General features: G+C 45.0%; 1 protein-coding gene across 1 annotated transcript in view; it reads right to left on the reverse strand.

The window, feature by feature from the left end:
- Positions 1-5,192: 5,192 nt before the first annotated feature.
- The window catches only part of PLCL1 (phospholipase C like 1 (inactive)), a 300,959-nt gene continuing 281,785 nt past the window's right edge, over positions 5,193-24,366 (reverse strand). The window contains exon 6 of the mRNA XM_054972560.1: positions 5,193-8,435. Coding sequence (XP_054828535.1) covers positions 8,253-8,435 — 183 coding nt within the window. The 3' untranslated portion in view covers positions 5,193-8,252. The remainder of the gene's footprint in view (positions 8,436-24,366) is intronic.

Genomic DNA, 24,366 nt, shown 5'->3' on the forward strand with positions numbered 1-24,366 from the left:
GAGGAAGCCTCGTTCTCGCTCAGACTGGTGTTTGGGTTGCTAAAACACAGCCACGTCCGATTGGCCACATGGTGTCATTACATGATCATTTTGCCCACTTGAATCCCGACTGGGTGGATCATGAAGCTAGCAGTGAAGAAGAAGAAGAAGCATTTTCTCAAAAGTGATGCCCAAGAGAACGGCCAAAAAGAGCCATTAAACACAAGCATGATAAGGTCGGAAAATAAGGCCGAGGGGGTCTTCCGAAAAACATTTTAGCCTTGTTGTGATTTCTATTTTCTCAGATGCTACAGGCAGGAGGCATGTGCAACCCGTGGGCTTGGAAACCAATGTTCTTTGCCACTAGATGGCACTCAAAGAATAGTTCTCAGAGAAGAACTTTCCTTAAGACACCAAGTTTGAAAAGCGAATCCATTTCTCCCCATGTGTTGAAAGCCTGCCTACTACGGCCGCATTCAGATATCATCAAGGCAACCTGTCTCACACACCTTGTATTACCTTTTGTGGCAGGAAAAGCCGAGCTGCCAAACTTCGGCCCAGCAGGCTGTTTAGAGAGGCACAAGAGCCAAGCTAGTCAAGAGCTGAGCCCTCTTTACAGCCTCAGCCCGTCAGCTTTGGGGCAACTCCATTTTAGAACCAGCCGTCCGGAATGGATTTCAAGGTCAATCCAGTCCCTTTGAACCAAAGCATAGCTAGTTTGACAGGTGCCAGGATGGTCTCCAGACTGGTGTTCTTCGGCTACTTCCTGATTCTTCCCAGAAGTCCCTCTCTCCTTGTTTAGTGGGGTAGTTAGTATCTTTTCTTTTTTTCTCTCCTTTCTATCAAAGTTGTAGTTCCTGAATAAACTCTCTTCATTCACTCCTTAATTAGACTCAAGTTCATTCCTAAAATATACCCTAGCCTCCACAGTTAAGAGAAATTTCTACCCACCAGATCAGAAGCAGCACGGCAATTCTATCCCAGCCTCTGTGAACTCAACAACAGGTATCCAGGCACCAGAAGAATGAGGAAAAATCTCAGCTGTACCTAATATTACCAACTACTTTTTAAAATTTAGATTCACTGTTATTTTATTAAAAAGGGGTCTTTCCATTCATATTGTTATGAATTAATATCTGAATGCTCAATCTATCAAAGGAAAGAGCAAGAGTTCATTAGTACCTATGAGACTAACAAAATTAGTGGTAGGGTATGAGATTTCGTGAGTCGCAGCTCACTTCTTCAGATACTCTTCTCAAATACAGGGTTTTCCAGCAGTACAACGCCACAGATGGGACTGAAGAGCAAGCTGCAATTCATTTGAAACTATTTGGCAAATAATCGGCATTACTAATTTTTAGGAATGGGGTTGAGCTTTAATTAGTCCCAAGCAATGAACTCTGTCTTTTATCTCAGAAGCAACGAGTTTCATTTCCCCCTGCCACCTCCACAGCCTCTATTATCTGGAGAATGGGACTTGTTTTTATCACATAGCAGAGAGACATATTTTTGTTTTTCATTATGGCCCTTCTCTTTCCTTATTCTTCTGCCCGACTACTTTCCTCCTACTTTCTCTGGGACTTGGGGGCTGGGTGGAGAAATCAATAGCTTTAAAATTTCCTTGTCATTCTTCAGTTTCTATAAAAGGATCGACTTTGGTCCTAGGGCCAAGCTACAAGTGACAAATGAAACTTGAACGGCAAGTGAACAGACTCACATGTATTCCTCCCTGTTTACTTGTGCTACCGGTTCAAGGTGTTGGTTTTGACCTATAAAGCCCTAAACAGACTGGGACCAGCTAGGGTTGCCAGCTCCAAGTTGGGAGATTCCTGGAGATCTGGGGGGGGGGGTGAAACCTGGAGAAAGTGGGTTTTGGGCAGGGAAGGGACCTTGGCATGGCATAATCCCATAGAGTCCACCCCCCAAAGTAGCCATTTTCTCCAGGTGAACTGTTCCCTGTGGCCTGGAGACCAGTTGTAATTCTGGGAGATCTCCAGCCACTACCTGGACGCTGGCAACCCTAGGACCAGTATACCTAAGGGACCATCTCTCCCTGTATGTGCCCCAGAGAGCACTTTGTTCAACAGGAAAACATCTACCGGTGGTCCCTGGCCCTAGAGAGGCTCGACTGGCCTCTACCAGGGCCAGGGCCTTTTCGGTCCTGGCCCCAACCTGGTGGAACTCTCTGTCTGAGGACAGTCGGGCCCGCCAGGATCTTGTATCATTTAGGTGGGCCTGTAAGACAAAGATGTTCCTCCAGGCATATGGTGGAGGTTAATTTTAGCCCATCATTGCCGAGCCTTCCACTGGTCTCCCTCTACAAGGGGTATGGAGAGTCCACTCACACTGGTTGCTCCGAAAGGGGCACAGTATTTTATCTGCTTTTATCTGTTTTTATAATTGATTTTAAGCTGTATTTTAATCAATGTTGTACCTCGCCCTGAGCCCGCTTGTGGGGAGGGTGGGTTAAAAATAAAATAAAATAAATACGTGGAGCGCAAGTGGAGTGCAAGTGAACAGGGAGGAATACACATGAGTCTGTTCACTTGCCTTTCAAGTGTCATTCGTCACGTCTAGCTTGGCCCCTAGACTAGAGTCATCATTTTTCATATTCAAATCTTGCGGTTGTAACAGTGGAAGCTTTATCCAGGTACCTGAATTTCAAAACAAAATTAGGAGGAACCATTCTTGGCAAAAATGAGTATTGAGAGCTTATTCCATCCTATCTATATCAAGCAGCATATGGACTACACAGTTACAATTAAAACTCTGCCAACTACAAGCTCCAATGAATCCATTTTCTTAGGCTGATGATGTCCAAACCTGAGCCAACTCAGAGGAAAAACACAATTTGTATGGGGGTAAGTTCACTAACTGAAAACCTGGAACCTACTTTTAATGCATCTGGTATTTTAAATCATAAACAAAAGGAAAAAGGAACCTTACTTCCCAATGACTGTGCATCATGTTCTATAATTTTGGATTATCTGAATTCATAGAATGGACTCCAGGAAAAATGCATTCAGGACAAATCTGCACATGTAACAGGGCCCTTCCCCCCAGTTTCCTAAATGTTAGTACAGCCATAAACCTCCCCTGAATCCAAAACATGAACTAGAGCTTGTATATGTATTTTCCTTTTCTACATGCAGCGAATTTTGTGTATGGAAGACCATTCGTTCTGATAAATCCCTTGTAATCTGAAGTGGTATAGTCCAGCCAGGGATTTATAGTCCAGCCACCTCCTCTGCTTTTTGTGAGGCTTTAGATTTTTGCCAAGGACTTTCATAGGGCAGTCCTATGCTTGAATTGACATAATTTTGCATAGTCCTACACTGCTAGACCCATAACCCTGAGCTCCTTCTTACCATACTGGACTTCTTAATGGTATATGAAAACTTACTGAGCTCATTGCACCCCTCACATCCACTGTTTGGAGATGGTGGACCCCAGAAACCAGGTGAAGGCATTGGTAGCATGGGAAGAAACCACACATTACACCCTGCTCACGTGGTTTTCTCTCATGAATTGGGACTGAAGGCGCTGCCTATGCACTACTGGAGGATTAAGAAGTTCACACTGGTCTTGACTCCACTAGCACTCAATGCCACAGGAACAAGGCTGGGATGGTGTTCCTCCGTACCACATTGTTACCATCTCTAGGAGAACTATTATTTCTCATGCTGTTACTTCTTTCAAGTAAAATGGAAGTGGGAGCACTGAAAGAAAAATGGAAGTGCTCCTGTGGACCAATCTTTGTATGATTTCCAGCAACTAGTTCCGTATAATCTCTGCTGCATGAACTACAGGGCTGTCCAATGGCACCACAATCCCTACTTATTTCCAGCCCCCAAATGCTATAGAAGATCATTGATAAACACATCCCATAGTTTCCAAGTATGACTTCTCTAGAAAGTAATCACGGTCTCCAATGTGAAGATGCTAATCATGATGGCAAATAGCATGTTTGGGGACGTGCCTCCATTTTGAAGTGTTTGAGAGCACTGTGAGGGCCAAGTTCTAATCTGGTCCACTGGGGCACAGGGGGAGGGGCTGCCACCTTCTTCTTGCACCATTTTTCCAACCTGAAAAGGTGCCAGGGGCATATTTGCTAATGCACCCCCACCTGCACGGCTTCACTTGAGAAAAATGCACATGGGAAGGCAGGAGCCCCTCTTCCCTCTGTACCAGTCCTGACCAGAATTGGGCCCCCATGGTGCTCTTAAACAACTTCCCCAGCACTACAAAATAGCTGTGTGTCCCTGTATTGAACCTGAGGAGGACGTCTCGTCTAGTTTGGCCCTTAGGAACTCTGATTTCTAAATCTGCAGGAGGAATTATTTTACCACACATCTCTCCAGCTTTTCTCTTCATTGAGTTATATCAGTGTTTCCCAACCAGGGTTTCGTAGAACCTTGGGGTTCCACAAGAAATCATGGAATAAATAAAATTTTTGAAATATCACCCCCCAAATAATCTGAATAGACAAGCCCAAATATCACACTGAAAGTAAAATTTACATAGACTTTGGATGTGAACTTTGTTTTGGTGTTTAAGTAAACATTGTTTTGATTTGATATTTTAAGGAAAGATTAGATAATACAAAATACAGGAGAAGTGCTTCAATTTTTTCTTAGAAGTTCACACACACACAAACACACATACAGCATGTGTGTGTACAAGTATCAGCCTTTTACAAATAAATTTTCTTGACAATAATTTAGCACCAATTGAATTACATTTCCTGCCATCAATTTTTTTCTGGTCGGTTTTCATAAGAGTTCCTTGGGATTTGAAAAATTAATTTAGAAGTTCCTCCATGGAAAAAGGTTGGGAAACACTGGAGCTGGACAATAGATTTAGGCCTTGCATCTTAAGAACGAAAGACACGTGATGTTAAAGATCATAAGATTTCTCTAAAAAGCATATGACAAGGATATGCAGCCCCGATTTTGATTGGGAACATGTGGAGAGAGGAGGAGGTGTAACCTTTCAACCCCTCCTTTTTTGTAATTGAATTGCTCTTATCAGCACTTTTTAAACTTTTCGGCCGATTCCAGACGGCCCTCCGCATCGCGAAACGTTGTGCGACGACGCGCGACGACGCGCGACGTTTCGCGATGCGGAGGGCCGTCTGGAATCGGCCTTCATTTTAAAAAAAAGAAACAGTCATTGACTTACTTAAATACAAATGGAAGTTTTTTGTCCATAGCTTTACTCTCAGAAATGTGCAACATGAACAGAATAGTGTTAAGAAAAAAGAAAAAAAATAACTTAATGCATATAAGTTTTTCAAACTTTCAACAATTGGCTTATTGAGAAAACATCAGCACATCTGTTAATCAAATTAATTTTAAAAACAGCTTTTCAAAATAAAAGCAATGCTTTAAATAAATATAGTCTCCTTCTATCCATACAACACTCATTTCTAGTAGAGGTAACGCAAATACATATTCAAGCATTGGAAAGACTGAAATGTCAGAATGCCATTAAAACTATTTAAGCCAGACACCACAAGATGGGAGACTAATTTTTTGGTAGCTGATCTCCAGCTTCTGCATGAATATCCAAATCGAGGACAGCAGAACCCTCACTATACTCACCATTTCCACAGGATTTTATGGAAGGTGATATTGATAGCTCCTGGTAGCCATTCAGTTTCTCAAGCTAGCCTGTTTCTGCTATGGGATTTCTTGATAATTCTGTTGTGGTAGCTTCAGATTTCATGCTTTTGGACTAATTCAGACAATCAAAACGGTGGGTTGACGAGATTTGAGCAGATCAGAGTCGAGCTTTGTTGTGTGCTTGACTGATTCAGTACAACTACAAATGGTCCGTGTCCGGGGTTGAGCACCTGAAGCACCCCGGACTTGCCCCAGCCCCCTTACCTGAAAGCTGATGGGATGCCAGTGGCAGGCGCAGGAAGCCCCTGGGAGGGGGTGCAGCTCCAGCCAGCAGAAAGGGAAGGGAAAAGGGAGCCAGAGGGAGAGACCAGCCAGGGGCATGCCACCCAACCCCACCCCAAAGGGCAACAGAAACCCACACCTACAAGGTGTGCCTACAAGGGGGTAGAGGTACTGGAAGCCCTTGCCCAAGCCCTAGGGGAGAAAGAGGCAACCCAGCCACAGGAAGGTGGAGCAGCTCCCGAACCCCAGAGGATCAGAAGGAGGAGGTGGAAGCCAGCCAGCCCCACCCTCCAGTAGGAGACTAAGGGCCCTGACAGGGGAAGTAAGGACAGCCAGGAGGGGGCCAGGACAGAGGGAGAAAGTACAAGAAATAGGGGCAGCCAGCCAGACAGCTACCTTACCGTCGGGACAGCAGAAGCAGCACAGGGCCACGCCCCAAGCTGCAAACAGGGAGGAAGGGAGTAACAGAGATCAGCTGAGGCTATTGGAAGTTCAGAACAGAGGAAACTTGGCAGCCAGCCAAGAAAGCACAGCTGTAGCTGTCCAACGCAGCCAAATTAGTTACCCCAGCTGCAACGGCTTGAGGCAGCCCAGGCCACTGCTGGAAGGCAAGAGGGGTGTGGCCTGGTAGGTGGAGCCTGGGATGAGGGGCAGGATATAAGGGAAGTCCACCCACATGGCATGGTGGGTTGTGTAGGAGGAGTGGAGAGAAGCAAAAGAATGTGAGGAGGCAAGTTAATGAAGCAGGAGATGGAGGACAGTAAGAGTGGTGATGGGGTCAGGTTGAGCAGGCCAGCGAGTGGACTGAGAGGGAGTCAGGGTGAGGTATACCGTCCCTCCTTCCACAGAGCAGGGTCCTGCAGTATCCCTCACACTCCCTGAAGTCGGAGCCAGGCATGCCAGCACCCCGCCCAGCGGCGTCTGCAGCGAGCCCTGACAGCCCATATTTACTGTCCTGCAACTCAGCGCCTCTCTGGCAACAACATGGGAAATTTGCTGTTCAGACAGCACCTTCGATGCTCAAGGCACTTCACAAAATAAGCATGGTCATGTGAAGTATTGTGAAGAAGTCACATGACAGCTTGGCCACAAATGCCTCTCAACCCTGGTCTGCTCAACCCAACCCAACCTGGCTGTGCAAACTTGCCCTTGGACATAATAAAATAAGGCTCTTAACTCTTTGCTTTAAGACTGCTGATCTTTTTACATTTTAAGGACTTAGAGAAGTTCTCACCCTTTGCAGTAATCTGTGAAGATACACAAAAGAAATGCTGAGAGAATGACAGTATGTATCATGAAGACCGAAGGCTCAAGAATGGCAAAAGAGTGGCCGGAGGCTTGCAAGTCCCAAGTTTTTCTGCTGCTCAAACAGCCAAGGTTGCCACTCGCATGTTACTTTTTCTGACACTTCACACATGTGACTCGACAGAGGGTGCTGGAGCCGCAGTACTGTGAAAAGCGGTCCTTGCTGTTACGCAGAGTAATTCACGCATAAAAAGAAAGCGGAGTGAAGTTTCACTCAAGCTTGCAGCGTGCCTAATCTTCCTTCCGATAACGGCACCAGGAAATACTCCATAATTACTAAAGATCACTGTTAGGGCTCGCGAAGCCTCAATACTAAAAAATCCCTCGGCCCTTTGCTATGCATGTTCTGCAGAGCTCAAACCTAGCCCGGAATTTCATGAATGAAACTCTCACCTGTTTCTAGCATTAATATGTATTCCATGAATGCATTTCAGTCTATGATGGGGGTGAGGAGTCAATGGAATATTCACCAGAAATCCAACTGCAATCCTTCAAAAATTCTGGCTGTTTAATATTTCATCAACTTAATTTAATGCGCCAATCAATTATTTATTATGGCCTACTATGCTGAGGAATCCATTATTAATCTGGTCCAATAAAAGAAGGCAGGGTTTCTTTTTGCTGATTAAAATCCATCTAACAGCATTTGAAGGGCTACGCTGCATTAGAACTTGTCATTCAGGACACCAACCTGTTACACGGGAGCATAAAATCAATGCATTCTTTCCTTTCTCTGCTCAAAGCTTAAGAATGATAAAAACCTGACCGAGGATGCTAAAATAATAAATAAGGAAAAGAGCTAAGGAGGGAGCTCATGGTAGAGCTTTGGCAGGGTCTCCTCACACAAACAGACACACACAGGCCATGGATTCATTAGAAATGTCATTGCCAGAGTCTAAACTTAGATAAATGAACTACGATAAAAACACAGGCATCGTGAGGATTTTTAATACTGCTGGCAGCCTGGAGAGGGCATTCTAGTGTGATCTGTGTTTTAAAGGCTTTAAAAAAATAATTGGGAGCTATTGAATCACAGGACATTGCAGACCGCTCCGGCTTCATTCACAGTCTCCCGTTCTCATCCCCCGTCTCCTTTTCTTCGATCGCCTCGAGGGAGCGCTTAGACTTGGCGTCCACGGCTCCACTGCCCGCTCTGCTCAGTCCACATGACAAACAAGCCAGCTGGATCTGCTTCATGTTCTCGAGGGCTTCGTTCTTGGCATTCTTCAAGAGATCGCCTTGGCCCTACAGGTATGCAGCAACAAACAAGCACAAAAGGAGAAGAGATCACAAGGTGCGCAGATCACCGGCCTCACTTCACATCCCTTTCAGTGCCTGCCATTTATTTTGGCTCAGAAAACAAGTGGCAAAATCTGGCGGCTCTCCAAACATTCTACCCCGTGAATGTACACAAGAGGCACCAAACACACTGCAGCAGACACGAGGTGCCAGGTTGGAATCTCACATGCGGTATATTAAAAGCTGCTCAAAAGGACTCTTTATGCCTCTTAAAGTTGTCTCATTGCCCTAAGGAAAATGACCAAACCCCAGCAGACTAATGCATGTCTTTAAATAACCGAGATTTGCGTCCAGTAGCACCTTAGAGACCAATTAGATTTCTAGAGTATGTACTCTAGCTGGTCTCTAAGGAGCAACTGGACTTGAATCTTGCTCTGTTACTGCAGACCAACACAGCTACCCACTTGAATCTATGCCCTTAAATGTTAGCACATATCCAAGCATGCGGACTAAGGACCTGGCGGATTCCCCCCGCTGGATAATGTCGCAGAGAGCAAATTTTTCAAACTCTGTGGGGCACCTACAATCAAACTGAGTTTGAGGTAGTTCAGTGAGTATCAACAACCAGACCAGCAAACATGCATTCTTCGGTTCTGTTCACACACGACCCCATGGTCTCCACCCTGTGTTCTGTATAACCTTCACACACAACTTGCCGGCTGTCCTCAATTCCTGTGAACATGCGTCAGCCTTCCCCGGCCCTGCTGTTTTCCTAATCTGCGGACACGGGGAGTGTGCTGAATAGCACACTCCTGGAATCACCGCAAGTTGGGCAAACGGTGTGGGGAAAAGGCTGAAACCCGTTCTTCACATGTGCCACAGTTAAAATCTGAATGGGGCACACACAGGAATTGAGGAGAACCGATAAATCATGTTTGACTGTTACACGGGACACAGGGTGGGAATTCCAGACCCAATCGCTGTACTCTATAATGTGAGGAATCGATTTTTGCTGAACACAGCTGTCGCCATGCTGCCATAATCCTCTCCTGGAAACATTTGGCACTTTGGAACCAAGTTTGCACTGAAACACGCCATGTACTTTTGCATTCATTACATCACTCCAGCCCGGGTAAACAAGTTTATGTGGACAATGGTAGCAGGCGAGATGCAGCACCAGTAAACAATGAACGGGAACAAAAGCAGACGGAAACCCCAGCTTGAGCCAAGATTGTATCACAGGAGCTCCTGACATCCAACCTCATTTCACCATTCTGCTAAACAAGGGACACAAAAGAGCCCCTGTCCAACGGGAAGTCCATGGTGAGATGATCGTATCTCGCTCAGTGGCTCCATCCCACTTCCGGCTTCACAGCTCCAACACAGGACACGCTGCCATGAAGGAACAGGACATGAAACCTGTGGGTCAATTCTCATGTGTAGTAACTCCACACACAGGGTTTCATTCCATGAATGCTCCTTCATAACATGTCAATGAAGGGGGAAACCCATCACATCTGCATGCAGGATTCCTCCGTCATCTCTTCCCTAGCTTCGGCAAAGGGGTCAGAGGAGAGATAATGCATGTGGGCAGAGCAAGGACATAAAATTCTTTGCCCGAGACCAGGAAGCATTATAGAAAGAAGTTAGAGCTGCCCTCGCTCTCTCGACTGCCATTTTGGAGGACTCTTCCAACAGTTCTAAGGTCGATGAGTTCAATGGACTTAGAAGGGTGCAACTCTGCTAAAGCGGCCACTGTGAGGTTCCTTAATTTTGATGCTACCAGCACTGTAGAATCAAAATACCTGGGCTTCATGCAGGAAACTAATTGGCAATTACAAATGTTTACCAATCAGGCATATACCCCTATGTTGATCAAAGCTAAATGTCATGGGTAGACAGATGGAAGAGCGATTGCATCATTGATGAAATGTAGTGGTTGCTTGTTAGCTGATGGGTTTAACAAGACGGCTGTCAGAATCCAGTCACGACACAGGAATGTAAAACAATTCTCTTTAAATTTCTATGAAACATCAAGATGATAGCATTTTCATACAGATCTCATTTCTTTACATTGGGAGCTTCCCTGCTAAGATAGTTGACCTGAAAGTAGCGTTTATAGAATTCTTCAAGGAAAATCCAAACATGTTTTCCCTCTGAACTAGAGGTTGTTTTGTTATTGATCTGGCCACAAGGGTTGCATTCTGCCCAATTAACATTGGTGTAACTCCACCAGTTAAGCAGATTCCAAAGGGGAATTGGGTTACGCTACTTCCTCCGACCTAATTCATGGTTGTGCACTGGTAATTTGGTGGACAGTACACTGACTCCAAGGTCAAATGCAGCAATTGCTTACTTTTCAAAGGGCTTTGTGTGTACGTGTACTCCAGGTTGTAACAGGCTATTGATAGCCCTTCTACTACCACTGTCTTTCTGTCACAAAGCTCATGCCATAGAGAATCAAAGCTCCAGTCAGAGAGGGTGGAGTCCGAACGAACTGGTTAAACAGGTTGCAAGAATAGAAGTCTGTTATATTGAATTTGCTATTTTAATGCACCTGATCCTCAGTACTGAATGTAAGCCATGCACTCAAAGTCACGTTGCATCACGGGATCTGTAGTCTGAAAATATTGAATGTAAGCCCAGAATCTTGCCATGCACTCAAAGTCACGTTGCATCATGGGATCTGTAGTCTGAAAATATTGAATGTAAACCCAGAATCTTGCCATGCACTCAAAGTCACGTTGCATCATGGGATCTGTAGTCTGAAAATATTGAATGTAAACCCAGAATCTTGCCATGCATGCATTTTCACTCAATGTCACGTTGCATCATAGGATTTGCAGTGTGAAAGGCATTCCTGTGCACGCCTTTCTACTTGATACCACAGTACATAATGGGACCTGTAGACTTCAAGGCTTTGTACACAGCATAGTTGTCCTTGCCAGTACACTTTCCTGGGAGTAAGCCTCAATGAGTAACATGGGATTTACTTCTGAGGAGACTGCTTAGAGCACTCCCTTTGTGTCTATTATTTTGTCCCTTTCTTTCTCTCTCTCCTGCCTTGTGGTGTCCTGGGACCAAGACTGTTAACTTGTTTTGGCTCTCAGAGTGGCTCCCCGCTTGTTTCTGGGCTCAATTTAAGGAGCTGGTATTGACCTTTAAAGCCCTGCATGGTTTGGGACCAATATACCCGAAGAACCACCTACTCTTGTATGAACCTCCCCGACCACTGCAGTCGTCTTCAGAGGCCCCCACCTTCTAAGATTGTGCGGGCGGCAATTCTGGAGAGGGCCTTCTCGGTCATGGCACCAAAACTCGGGAACTCTCCACAAAGGGAGCCTCATGTGTCCCCTTCTGTTGCCATCTCCAACCAGTGGGTGAAGACTTTTTTGTTTCGTTTGGCATTCCCTCAGGGATCCCTCCTTGGTGCCTAACGTTTTTAATTGCTTTAAATGTTTTACTTGTTGTTTTTAATCCCTTGGCCTATTTTTAGCTCTCGATTTGTTTTCATGATGTGTTGCTGTTTTGTTGTTGTTGCTGTTTTGGTTGGCTTTAAAATGTGGCTTAAATTGTGTAAGTTTTAATTTGTTAGCCGCCCTGGTGGCCCTTACGAGGGCAGAAAGATGAGATATAAATTTCATTAAATAAATAAAAAATAAAATAACAAGGGAAGGGGGGGTTAGAACTCTCTGAGGGGCAAGTGTGTTACACATTCAACAATTTTGGGGGCACAATCAGCACGAACCTAAGCAGAGGATTGCTATAAGCCATTCTAAGTCTGCTGAAGTCCACTCTGCATCAATATCAAAGGAAGTGAATGACCACAATTGAAGAGGCTCTTAGGGCCAAACTACCAGTGATGCCTGACACTAGTTGGACACTTGTCAGCTTCCCTCAAGTTTTGATGGGAAATGTAGGCATCCTGGTCTTGCAGCTTGGCTCTCTGACTGCTGTCCAATGAACTTTTCAACTGTCACCTGTCCAACATTCCGCCAAGCTGCCTACATTTCCCATCAAAACTTGAGGGAAGCTGACATGTATCCAACTAGTGCCAGGCGTCACTTGTAGCTTGGCTCTTAGTTCTTTCCAGATCCCAAAATGTGTCCCTCACCACAGTTAAACTGGTGTTTGTAGTACAGTGGACTGTGCCCCAGATTTTCTTGGTTTATTTATTTATTTATAGTCTGAATTTCTTACTGAGACTCAAGGCGGATTACACACTGCAAATGAATACGATCAACAGCTGGGACACTCAATAAACAATACAGTAAGTTATAGATTGCATATTACTCCCGTTCTGCAGTCGCTCCATCGGCTACCCATCAGTTACCGGGCTCAATTTAAGGTTTTGACTATCACTTACAAAGCTCTCCCTGACCTTGGCCACCCATAGTTACAGGCAGGGCTTTTTTTCTGGGAAAAGAGGTGGTGGAACTCAGTGGGTTGCCCTCGGAGAAAATGGTCACATGGCTGGTGGCCCCGCCCCCTGATCTCCAGACAGAGGGGAGTTGAGATTGCCCTCCGCGCCGCTTGGTGGCGCGGAGGGTCATCTAAGCTCCCCTCTGTCTGGAGATCAGGGGGCGGGGCCACCAGCCATGTGACCATTTTCAAGAGGTTCCGGAACTCCGTTCCACCACGTTCCTGCTGAAAAAAAGCCCTGGTTACAGGAATACCTCTCTCTATGCCCAGCCCCGACAGCTTTGCTCATCTAAACAGGGCAGATACCAGTCTGCCACTGGGCAAAATCGGTTGCTGCCAGAAAAGGACAGATGAGCCCCGGCTTTCCACAAACTTTGCAGAACTGAACTATTCATGAGGGCAAGCACTCTCTATGAGAGTGGCTGGTCTCCTGGGGAGGCAAATTTAACCCACAGAAGTTTCATCTTTGAAAAAATGACATTTGCAGACTGCAGTCCCATTATATATTTCTAGCAGTGAGCTGCTGACAGAGGTTTGACTCCTCCATCCTCCCTCTGGCTCCCACAGGCGTTTGTCCAGGCTTAAAAATGTGCCTTTCTGCACTTGCTCTAATTCCAGCTCATAAACTTTCCCTGGGCCCGGAGCAGAGCTGAGCCCCATCCTTTGATACTGAAATGTCTCCCCAAGTCTGAACAGCCCTTTAGGTTTTTCCATTTATACAACGTACAAATGCTGGGTGACTTCAAAACAAGAAACTGCTGCAGAGTTACAAACGGGTGAAGACAGCACACAAATCTCAGAAGTTGTCTCCCATCGAAAATGATCTAAAATCAAGACAGGGCGTATCAAGAAAGGATGTCTTATGCACAGGAAAGAAATGAAGAGCATTTGCACGCGCTTTCATGAAAAAGTACACCTACATTACTGTTCTGGAGCTTTGCTGCAGCTTTGATTTTTCAAGTTTGCAACATGTTTGAGAGATACCCGTGATTGATTCTGATATCCCACAGAAAAGCTTTATAAAATCGCATCGCACCTATCTTTTCCCAGATGTATTAACCTCATAGAGCCTGTACAAATTCCTGCAAAAAGAACCATCGTCTTTTCTAGGGGCTCTTTCAATCTAGGTTCCACTAGAACTGAAACTTGTTAATCTTTAAGGTATCACAAGACTCTTGATGTGCTCTACATGATCATTATTTGAAAGACTCCCACAATGCTGGATGCATTATGATGCAGGACAATATCACTCGCACAACTGTAGCATCAAGAAATGGACTACAATGCATAGACAAAACATCGCAGACTCATCCAGCGGGCAGAACTTCCAAATCACTGCTCAAAATACATTTTGACAAAAGCATTTGGCGCACACCTTGCTGAGCATCATCAAAAAAATGTCACCCAACAAAACACCAGGATAATATCCATGTGCAAACCAGCACGATCTGTGGACCTCGGCTACACCATAAACACTAGCCCAACCACTAAAGCGTGACATAATTTAATTACATTTTTTGTCTCTACCTTTTAAAAATCTAAGAAATGGTGGGGTGGAAACAACTCCTATCTGACCACTTCACAGAGCAAAGTTTATTTATTAACTTATTAAAATAATTATACCCCATCTTTCTTTTTGGCTCAAGTTTGAGGCCTTCTTCCAATTTGAAAGCCTTCCTCCAAATGAAGTGTCTCTTCCATTGAATTTTCCATTTAACGGAACAGCGACTTAAGTCGGACGAAGTCTCCTTAGGATGAACAAAGGCTCCTCGGAGGACGGTGGGATGAACTCCAGTATATATTTCTATACTATATTTCTATATATTTCTATATTTCTACAAAAATACAATACAACACAGTCACTAATGTCCAACCTAACCTACCTCAAAGCATTGCTGTGAGGAAAAAATATAGAAGAGGAGGAGGGTGTAAGCTGCTTTAGGTCCATATCGGGGGAAAAGGCGAGGTATAAATTAAATTAATTAATTAATTAAATTGTTAGCTTTTGAAAGAAAAAAATTCCAACAGGGCAGCTGTGGCAACTTAAAGGCAAGCAAGGTTTTGGCCATTTTCACAATGCTTACAGGCCACGGAATATCGCGCCAAGCTCCCGGAATGACAGCGTCTTCCTGGCGCGATTTCATGGCCGATAAGCAGTGTGGAAATGGCCTTTATATCAGCGGTAGCTTTGTAGACTAGAACCCACTTCTTTGAAGATAAAAAAGTGCTTCATACAAACAAGATGAGCAAATGGGGGGGGGGGAAACCTTTTGAATAAAATCTCAAAGGAAACTGAATGGCAAAGAGGCCCATTTGGACAAGACTGTTGCATGGCTATAAGGAAGCGTTTCTGTGGGCATGTTCTTGTTGAGAAGCCATCTGCTTATGTTTTAAAAAAATGGTTGTGAACACAAGCTACTTATCAAAAAATTCCAGCAAATTATGTCAACGCCTTAGCAAGCCAAACAAGTCCAGAATGGAGGGGGGGAGGGTGAACGCTGAAGATCTAGGTAAAAGGTAAAGGTAGTCCCCTGTGCAAGCACTGAGTCATTACTGACCCATGGGGGGACATCGCACACTTTTTATGGGGTGGTTTGCCATTGTCTTCCCCAGTCATCTACACTTTACCCCCAGGAAACTGGGTACTCATTTTACCGACCTCGGAAGGATGGAAGGCTGAGTCAACCTTGAGCCGGCTACCTGAACCCAGCTTCCGCTGGGATCGAACTCAGGTCGTGAGCAGAGCTTGGGCTGCAGTACTGCAGCTTATTACTCTGCGCCACGGGGCTCTAGATCTAGATCCACCCAAATAATCCTTGGAAATCTTCCTTCCAATCATGAGGGAGCACTGGACAAGCTACCTAACTAGAAAACGGCAAGAGACGCAGAGCACTATAACCTTCTTGGACATGGGGGCGGGGGGCAGCCATAAGGAAGGAAGTCCTTAAAATTAGCAATTTGGGTAACAAAGAGATAGCAGCAGAACAGACAAGCGGAAAGGACACAAGAGGGTCTGAACTGTCCACCTGACCAATCCAGCTGCCCCCTCTACAATGTAAGGGTGCATACTGCAGAGGGATATTCCACAGTCCTTCACTTCCAACATTAACAAATTCAATTAACTGAAGCTTTAGTGCTAGAGAAGTGAAGGACTGAAGGGGGAAAATTCTTTTGAAATTTTCTTTTTTGGAAAGAGTAAAATACTTTTAAAGACAAGGTTTTATTCACTCAGAATGTGTAGTACAAAGTTTTTTATGTAAGATAATCTAATCATACCCATACCAACTGCAGACAACACCTTTTTCAATGACACGTTTATTGGTTAATTTTATCCACAGTTAATGTCATTCTGATAATATTGTTTTGGTTTGATGTTTTCAATGGTAAAAATATAAATAAAATCATTTTCAATTTTACAAATAGAACTTAGTATCCAAAGATCCTACTCTGACTGTATGAGTCTCTTTCCATCCAAATAGTACCTTTCCTTTTCTTTACCATAAACTCTGTTTTCAGGTTTCAACTTTTCCCTACATGTCAGATGCCAAAAACCAAGATACATGAGCTAAGGTACAATCATAGAATCATAGGGTTGGAAGGCACCTCTAGGGTCATCTAGTCCAACCCCCTGCACAATGCAGGGAATTCACAAATACCCCCCTGACTGCCCCAGTGACCCCTGCTCCAGAAGGTGGCAAAACACCTCCAGGATCCCTAGCCAAACCAGCCACGTAGCACAGAGAGAAGCAGTTTGCAGTTTCTTTCTTTAGGACTGGGCATATTTTGCAGTTTTGCTTATAGAACACTGAGGCATTTATACTTCAGAGATAAATATTCCAAATGATATAATTTGGCATGGTAATAATATCAATACGGTGCATATAATATGCATATTATGTTTTTAAGACAGTAAAATAACTTAACGAAAATTTGTATTCCAGATACTTCAGTTCCACCCCAAATTTCCTCCGCTGCCCTTTGGAAAAAAAAAAACGGTGTCCCCCATGGCTTTAAAATGTCTGGATATTTTGCATCTCTGTGTAGCTCCCTCTTCTGTTTGGCCAATCGCGCTTCTAATTCCTAGCAACAGCATCCTCCGCGCTGTCACCACAGCAATACCTGATTGGTTGCACGATGACATTACGGTTACTAAGAAGAACAAACGCTTTTTTTTTCAAGCAATATAATGTCACAGAAAGAGGAGGCAAGTCGGAGCTGGTAACAGCAGAAAAAGCTGATGTGGAAAAGGGGAAACTTTTTGAAGGAAACATCTGAGGCCCCCTAAAAGACTTGTTCTGAGATGAAAGTCTCTATTGGAAAATCTTTGGCCAGAGTATGAATTGACTTGGAAAGGTTTCTACTACTGAAGTCCGGAATAGTGAGCATTTGTACTCGAACATTTTTATATTTACTTTCAGGGGTCATTTCGTAGAAAAAGAGCTGGAGGAACTCATTAGCACAACTCATTAGCATATGCCACACCCCTTGACATCACCGGAAGTGTGTCATTGGCATAACTGATTGCATATGCCACACCCCCTGACATCACCTATCCTGGCTGTTTTGGACTCAATCCTGGCCATTCCGGGCCAAAACTGGACCCAAAATGGCAAAAAGGGGCTGAAAATGGCCAAAAGAGGCCCAAAATGGTCAGGATTGGGCCACTGCTGAGTGGGGAGAGTGATCCACTACCTGTCAGAGGCCCGATCCGGGCCGTTTTGGCCCCAATCCAGGCTGAAACGGGCCCAAAATGGCTGTCAGGTGGGCGGGGCCACCTGACATGTGACCTCTTTCGGGAACTGCCAGAACTGCGTTCCTGCGCGTTTCCCCTCGAAATGAGCCCTGTTTACTTCATTTATCCCCTGCATTTATCCCTAACGAGTACCCAAAGCAGCTTACCTCTTTCTGTGGTCCTCGATTTTATCCTCACAACCTGTGATGTAGATTAGGCTGAGAGTGTGTGACTGGCCCAAGGTCACCCAGCGAGCTTCCATGGCAGAGTGAGGATTCAAACTGGGATCTCCCAGTTCTTAGTCCAAGACTCTAACCACTACAACACACTGCCACGCACTTCATATGCATTTGTCATAATTCTTGCAACAGCCTCGAAGACGACATTATGAGGTGAATGTTGGCATCCCTGTAGGGGTAAATAATCCTGCGCATAAATGGGAACACGCTTGGGGCTGAAACTAGGCTTGAATAGCAGTCGATCTGTGCCAGGCACCTTCAGACCACTCTCAAACCAGTGCCAGGGTACAATGCCAAGCACATGTCTTTGAATCCATCCACAGCGTGTTATAAATGTCACCAACTGTTTTTTAAATATTGGTGGTACTGCCGACACAGCCTCATGGCCAACCTTTTATACATTTTAACGGGGAGGTGGGGGGTGGAGAGGGATGTGAAGGTAGGGATGATAAAGAAGCAGCTGCTTCTATTTCTGTGCCCATCTCTGTTGATCCCCTTCATTGAGATACCGTTTCTAGAGATAACACCGGGCATTCGATTGCTCTTCGGCCCACTCCCACTGTTCCTAGTGACTCACGCGCTTCTTGCACATGCTCAGTGAAGGCGCCTGCCAAATCAAATAAGCAACCATCTGCATTAACAATAAGCAGACCGCAGAACAGGCACAGCAGCCAAGGGTGCAACCTACGCACTGAGTTTTGGGAGGTAAAAAAAAATGTACATCATCACTTAAGTTTTCGTTTGGGTCAAGGTTGAGGAGAACAAGAACAGAGCAACACCAAGTATATTTCCTTCCAGGCTCCATAGCCCAAATATGAATTCTGTTCATTTGACTGTATATGAACCAGTCTATTCCTGCGTGTCACCTGTTTTCAACAGTGCTCCAGTATTATGAGATCCACTGGTTTTCTGATCTTATTGAACAGGAACTTCTGCCGGCAGTTTTTATGTTTTTGCTGCTTTGGGAACATTCTGAAGTCTTAATTTAAAACCTGTAGGATTTTAACTGTAAGATTTCTAGGTGTTAGTTTTTTAATCGTTGGCTCCTTTTAAATTGTTCTACTGATCTGTTGTAATTTCTAGATTTTACTGTAAGATGCCTTGAGATAAGCGATGGCATGAGGACTTGAGTTTTATTTATTGTTTCATTTCTAATTTGCCTTTCTTGTGAAGGCTCAGCATAAAAGTAATCAATCAATTCATCTATGGCTGACCTTGGGGCTGCGTATGGGTGCTGGAGTGGAATTTTCGCACTCGTTGGATAAAATGAATTCCTGGTTCACCCTTTTACTTCCTAGAATATGGTTTTGCACCATTTTGAAAGGTGTTTAGAGAAGAGACAAATATATTTCAGCTGTCGTGAAGCAAAAGGTCCAAGCTGGCTAATAAGACAAAACTACCTGTAATATCGACTGGGAATTCACCTTCTATGTACATACTGATTACCTGTCACAGGTGGTTTTCTCTGCATTGTAGCTGGAACAAATTTGCAACCACAAGCAATAGGGGACATAACAGGATCTCTGGGCTCAACAACATTTGTCTCTTCAGCACAGCTTCTTTACCTACATCCTTAACACACTTGTTCATGTAAGTCTTCATTATCAAGACTTTCAGTGCCCAAACACGAGGCTTCACTTGGCTGTGTGGGTAACACTGCCTTTGTCTTAGTAAAAGAGCAAATCAAACATATTGTGACCAAGGAATTCTAGACAAGTTAATTACAAGGCTTTTTCATAATTCTGAAAGGTATGGGCTCAGGATTATGATTAAACAAACCTATTAATGAAGGCAAGATTCATGTGGCCAATGCCGTAAGAGTCTGGGGGAAATTCATTGTACTATTAACTGGCAATTTCAAAGCCTCAGGCAGGAATATGAGCAACCAAAGTGGGAAAGAGAGATGGGGCACCTATCGGTAACTGAGCCATAGTCTCTCAGACTGTTCCTGCAGGGGTCACCTGCAGGGCCAGCAAGCCCATTGAGGCAGGTCTGGCCCCCACCTCAAGTGCTGGGGGGCCGGAGGCGGGGGCGCGCACCGCGGAGCTGGCATGCCTGGCTCACAGCTGCTGCAGCCTGCCCCGCGCCACCGCCGCTGCTAACACACACACCCCGGCCAGGCACAGCAGCTGCGGGTCAGGCACGGCAGGCATCCGGGGCAGCATGCGGAACCTCCCCAGCCACCCGCCACGCCTAACTGGGAGCGTAGGCAGCCTCCGCGCACCGTCCCAAACCGCCAGCCAGCCAATGGGGCCGGCTTGCTGCGAGATGACATCACACACAGTGATGTCATCACGCAGTCCGGGGCACGTGCGCGCACACTCTATGCACGCACGCAGAGGGGCAGCTGCGGGCGCCAGAAACCCTGGCACCGCCCCTGGTCACCTGCCTTGAGTGCAATGCTCTGGGGAAATTATGTTTTCTTTCCACTTCCCCATAGCATCATCGTGTGTTCAAGCACTTATGGAGGTTTCCCTGGCTTTTCTCCAATCTTTCTCAAACCTCCTTTGCTCCAAAGTTTGGAAAAGATCACAGTGAAGCCTGGATAGCTGTTGTTTGGGCAGGAAAATTCAGATTTTCTGCCCCATATGAAAGCCATTTCCCCTGACCTCACGGCACTCATTTCCTCCCCCTGCCACTGAGGGGCTTTTTATTTTTTAAAAAATCATCAATATAATGTTTTTATATCAATATACTGCCGTAACAATAGGTGTAGTTGGTTCTCTGAATTCTCAGCTTTCACATTTTACATAAATAAAGTCTCTAGCCACTTCCCTTGAAGAACTAGAAGGGAAAGTAGCACCTTTAAGGCTAACCAACTTTACTGTAGCATAAGCTTTCGAGAATCGCAGCTCTCTTCTTCAGACACTACTACAGACTAACACAGCTAACTCCTCTGGATCTAGAAGGAAAAGGCCTCTATTCGCAAGGGAAGGGGCCAGAATGGGGAGGGGATCTTGCACTTACTGGGGGCGAGGGAGGGAAGGTGGCATGATAAAGCCTGATCTTGTCAGGTTAAGAAGCTAAGCAAGGTCTGTACTTGGATGGGGGAACGAAGACTCTGCAGAGGAAGGCAATGGCAAACCACCTTTGCTTCTCACTTGCCTTGAAAGCCCCTTGTTGAGGTTGCCATAAGCTGGTGGTTGCTACTTGACAGCACAAATGTACGTAACCAATGGGGGTGATTGTGCTCTAAAAGGTTAGTATTGTCAAAGCAAGAATGTGTGTAAAGAGCCCTCAAGTCACACCTGACTTATGGTGACCCTAGCAAGGGGCTTTCAAAGACAAGGGAGAAACAGAGGGGGTTTGCCACTGCCTTCCTCTGCAGAGTCTTCCTTGGTGGTCTCCCATCCAAGTACTGACCCTCTTCGCTTACGAGATCTGACGAGATCGGGCTAGACCATGACGCCTTCCCTCCACAAAGCAAGAATATGGATCACTTTTTATCAGTGGGGGAAAACCCAGTCAAATCCTGAGACACTATGAATGCTGAAGGTAAAACTGGACGGAAGGAGATATCCTATATATTTTAAACCTTGATAATTCTAAGGAAACGTAAGCTACCTATACAAACATGATCATCAAACAAGACTTAAAGTGCAGTCTTAAGCAGAATTACATAGTCAGTAACCTTTTATTGGCATTCAAATAAAAAACAATTTACATCAGGAGAGACAGAGACAAGGTACAAGAAGATCAGCCAGCAGAAGAATTAACCACGTACTCCCTAATCCACATGGCAACTGAGAAGTACAATGCAACCGTATAAGTGGTATGGGAGCACGGGTCTGATAGTAACAAAAAAACCCTAACCTTCTGTCAGATTGACCCTATCGGTTAGACCAAGGGTGGGCAAATTGCGGCCCGCGGGCCACATGCGGCCCGCTACAGAGTTTTTTGTGGCCCGCCAAGACAGTCAGAAAAATCCACCTTGAACTGAAATTTCCTTCTAAAATTAAATGTGCTTGCAGCTATAGATGATATGAAATTAGCACAATAAATAAATTTAATAAAACGACCACTATTTTATTTAATTTATATTTATTGATTTTTATGATACAATTTATACCTTTTCTGAAATGCAAAGTTAACTAATGAATGCAATCATTTTAAAAGGTGCGGCCCTCCGCTAACCTCTGCTCCCACAAAGTGGCCCCCAAGCCAAAACAATTGCCCACCCCTGGGTTAGACAATAAAGGGCTAACCAACAAGTCCCACACATGAACATAAAAGTCACAATAAAATAAAACCTGAATTACTGATTCAGGTTGCCTCCTTCCACAAGGACAGAGTCTTTCAAGATAGGGCGTATTTGTAAATCTCCCAAACAGAATTTCAGAAGGTAAAACATTAAAACGTGCAAACAAAAAAGCTCAGCGTAATCGGGGGAAAGTCAACAATGAGCAGTAAGCAGCAGAGGTTCTGTACTTAGGAGTGATTCTGAACTCCAGTGGGGAGCAGGTCTTCTGTGAAAGAGAAAAGAGGGTTTGCCTATCGATATCTAGCAATCTTTGTTTTAGGAATCTATATGTTTGACTTTCAGTCAACATTAGGAGAGAATGAAAAGAGAACCCTTTAGACTGTAATTTCGTCAGAATCCGGGAGGCCCAGCTAGATCTAAAGGCATCCATGAGCATCAGTTAGATATAACTTGTGGGTTCGGCGCTAAAATGAATGCGTAGCCAGAATTTAAATGTTGAGATCCATGCACGGGTCTCAAGATAGCACTGCCCGGTTTCCAAGCACATGGCTGCATAACAAACACAGCTGGAGCAAATTCAGGCAGAATTACATACTTCGAAGCCCACTGACTTCCATGGACTTAGAAGGACACAACTCTGTTTAGGATTGTGCTGTTAAGAGGGCTAGCAGGTCCATTAAAGCACAGCACCAACTCGCACAGCTGTCTTCCACACGGAATTCCTTAAGGTGGATAATTAGCCAATTATCCTCCTACCTAATTAGCCTCTAATATTTAGCAGCTCCAATTTTGAAAAATGGCAAAGACAAGCCTATCACATCTGCGGATGACAGAAGGTGTCTCTTCGGACCACCAAGGCGTCTGAACCAAATGTCAAACTCCGTCGTTCTTGAAACCAAGCTCTACTTCAAAATCTACAGGGAGTTCTTAGAGATCCATGATTCGAGGGCCGTTTTCACACACCTAAAACCTCCAGAAAATCACACGAAACTCACGGCATGATGGCATCTTCATAGCGCGATTTGCCATCTAATGGCGCGATTTCTGACGTCATGAAGACGCCGTTGTGCTGTGAGTTATGCCCAATTTTCCAGAGGTGTTTACAGGCATGTGAAAACGGCTCCAGTAAGATCCTCCACCTGCTATCTCAAGCAAGCTTTTCACAACCAGAACCAGAACCGGCTTCAACACCAAGGAACGCGTTTCTCTTTCTCATCTGGTTGAGCAAGTTAAATGACCGTGGATTAGTCAGTCAAATACCAGCAGTAATTGCCCAGAACGGTGGTACAGCAAGGTGAGTTTCTTGATCAATGCAGAAGGGCATCCGAGGATCACTTAGTGACACAAACACAACCAACACGCCACCTCCAAGTATTCCATCTCTGTTTCAGGGCATGCAAGACACTTACAGCAGACACTGTACCTCCCTCTCCCCCCAAACTTTTCTGTGATTGGACCTATACAGAGAGTCCTGACCTGGATAGCCGAGGCAAGCCTGATCTTGTCAGATCTCAGAAGCTGGGCAGGGTTGGCTCTGGTTAGTAATTGGATGGGAGACCGCCAAGGAAGTCCAGGGTTATAGAGGCCGCCAACAGCAAAGCACCTCTGTTAGTCTCTTGCCTTGAAAATCCCAGCAGGGGTTGCCATAAGTTGGCCATGACTTGATGCCATGTTCCTCCACCACTACCTATATATAGGTCAAGTCAAGGCCATCCATATACGATGCTTTGTACAGCACATACCCTGTATCAGGGCATGGAATCGACTTAGTTATCACTGTTTTAATATTCTGTTCATGTTAAGTTTGTGCACAAACACAGGGGGAAAAATTAAATATTCCTTACCATACAAACAAAAGAGCCCCATGGTGCAGAGTGGTAAGCTGCAGTACTGCAGCCCAAGCTCTGCTCATGACCTGAGTTCGATCCCGGCGGAAGCTGGGTTCAGATAGCCGGCTCAAGGTTGACTCAGCCTTCCATCCTTCTGAGGTTGGTAAAATGAGTACCCAGTTTCCTGGGGGTAAAGTGTAGATGACTGGGGAAGGCAATGGCAAACCAACCTGTAACAAAAGTCTGCCAAGAAAACGTCGTGATGCGATGTCCCCCCTATGGGTCAGTAATGACTCGGTGCTTGCACCTTTACTTTTACCATACAAACAAGCTGCAAAACTTAGAAAATATAATAGGGCCCATTCACCCATTGCACTTAAGGCAGGCTTGTGTGTATCTCAAAATGAACAGTGTGAATGCAACAATCAGGTGAGTCCAAGTATACTTTCGTGACCTGTGATCAGCTGCAGTTTCTCGCTGAGTGTACTTTTGGTGACCAATTTGAGTTTGCATC

Source organism: Eublepharis macularius, chromosome 2, assembly GCF_028583425.1.
Source record: "Eublepharis macularius isolate TG4126 chromosome 2, MPM_Emac_v1.0, whole genome shotgun sequence".
Taxonomy (NCBI): Eukaryota; Metazoa; Chordata; class Lepidosauria; order Squamata; family Eublepharidae; genus Eublepharis; species Eublepharis macularius.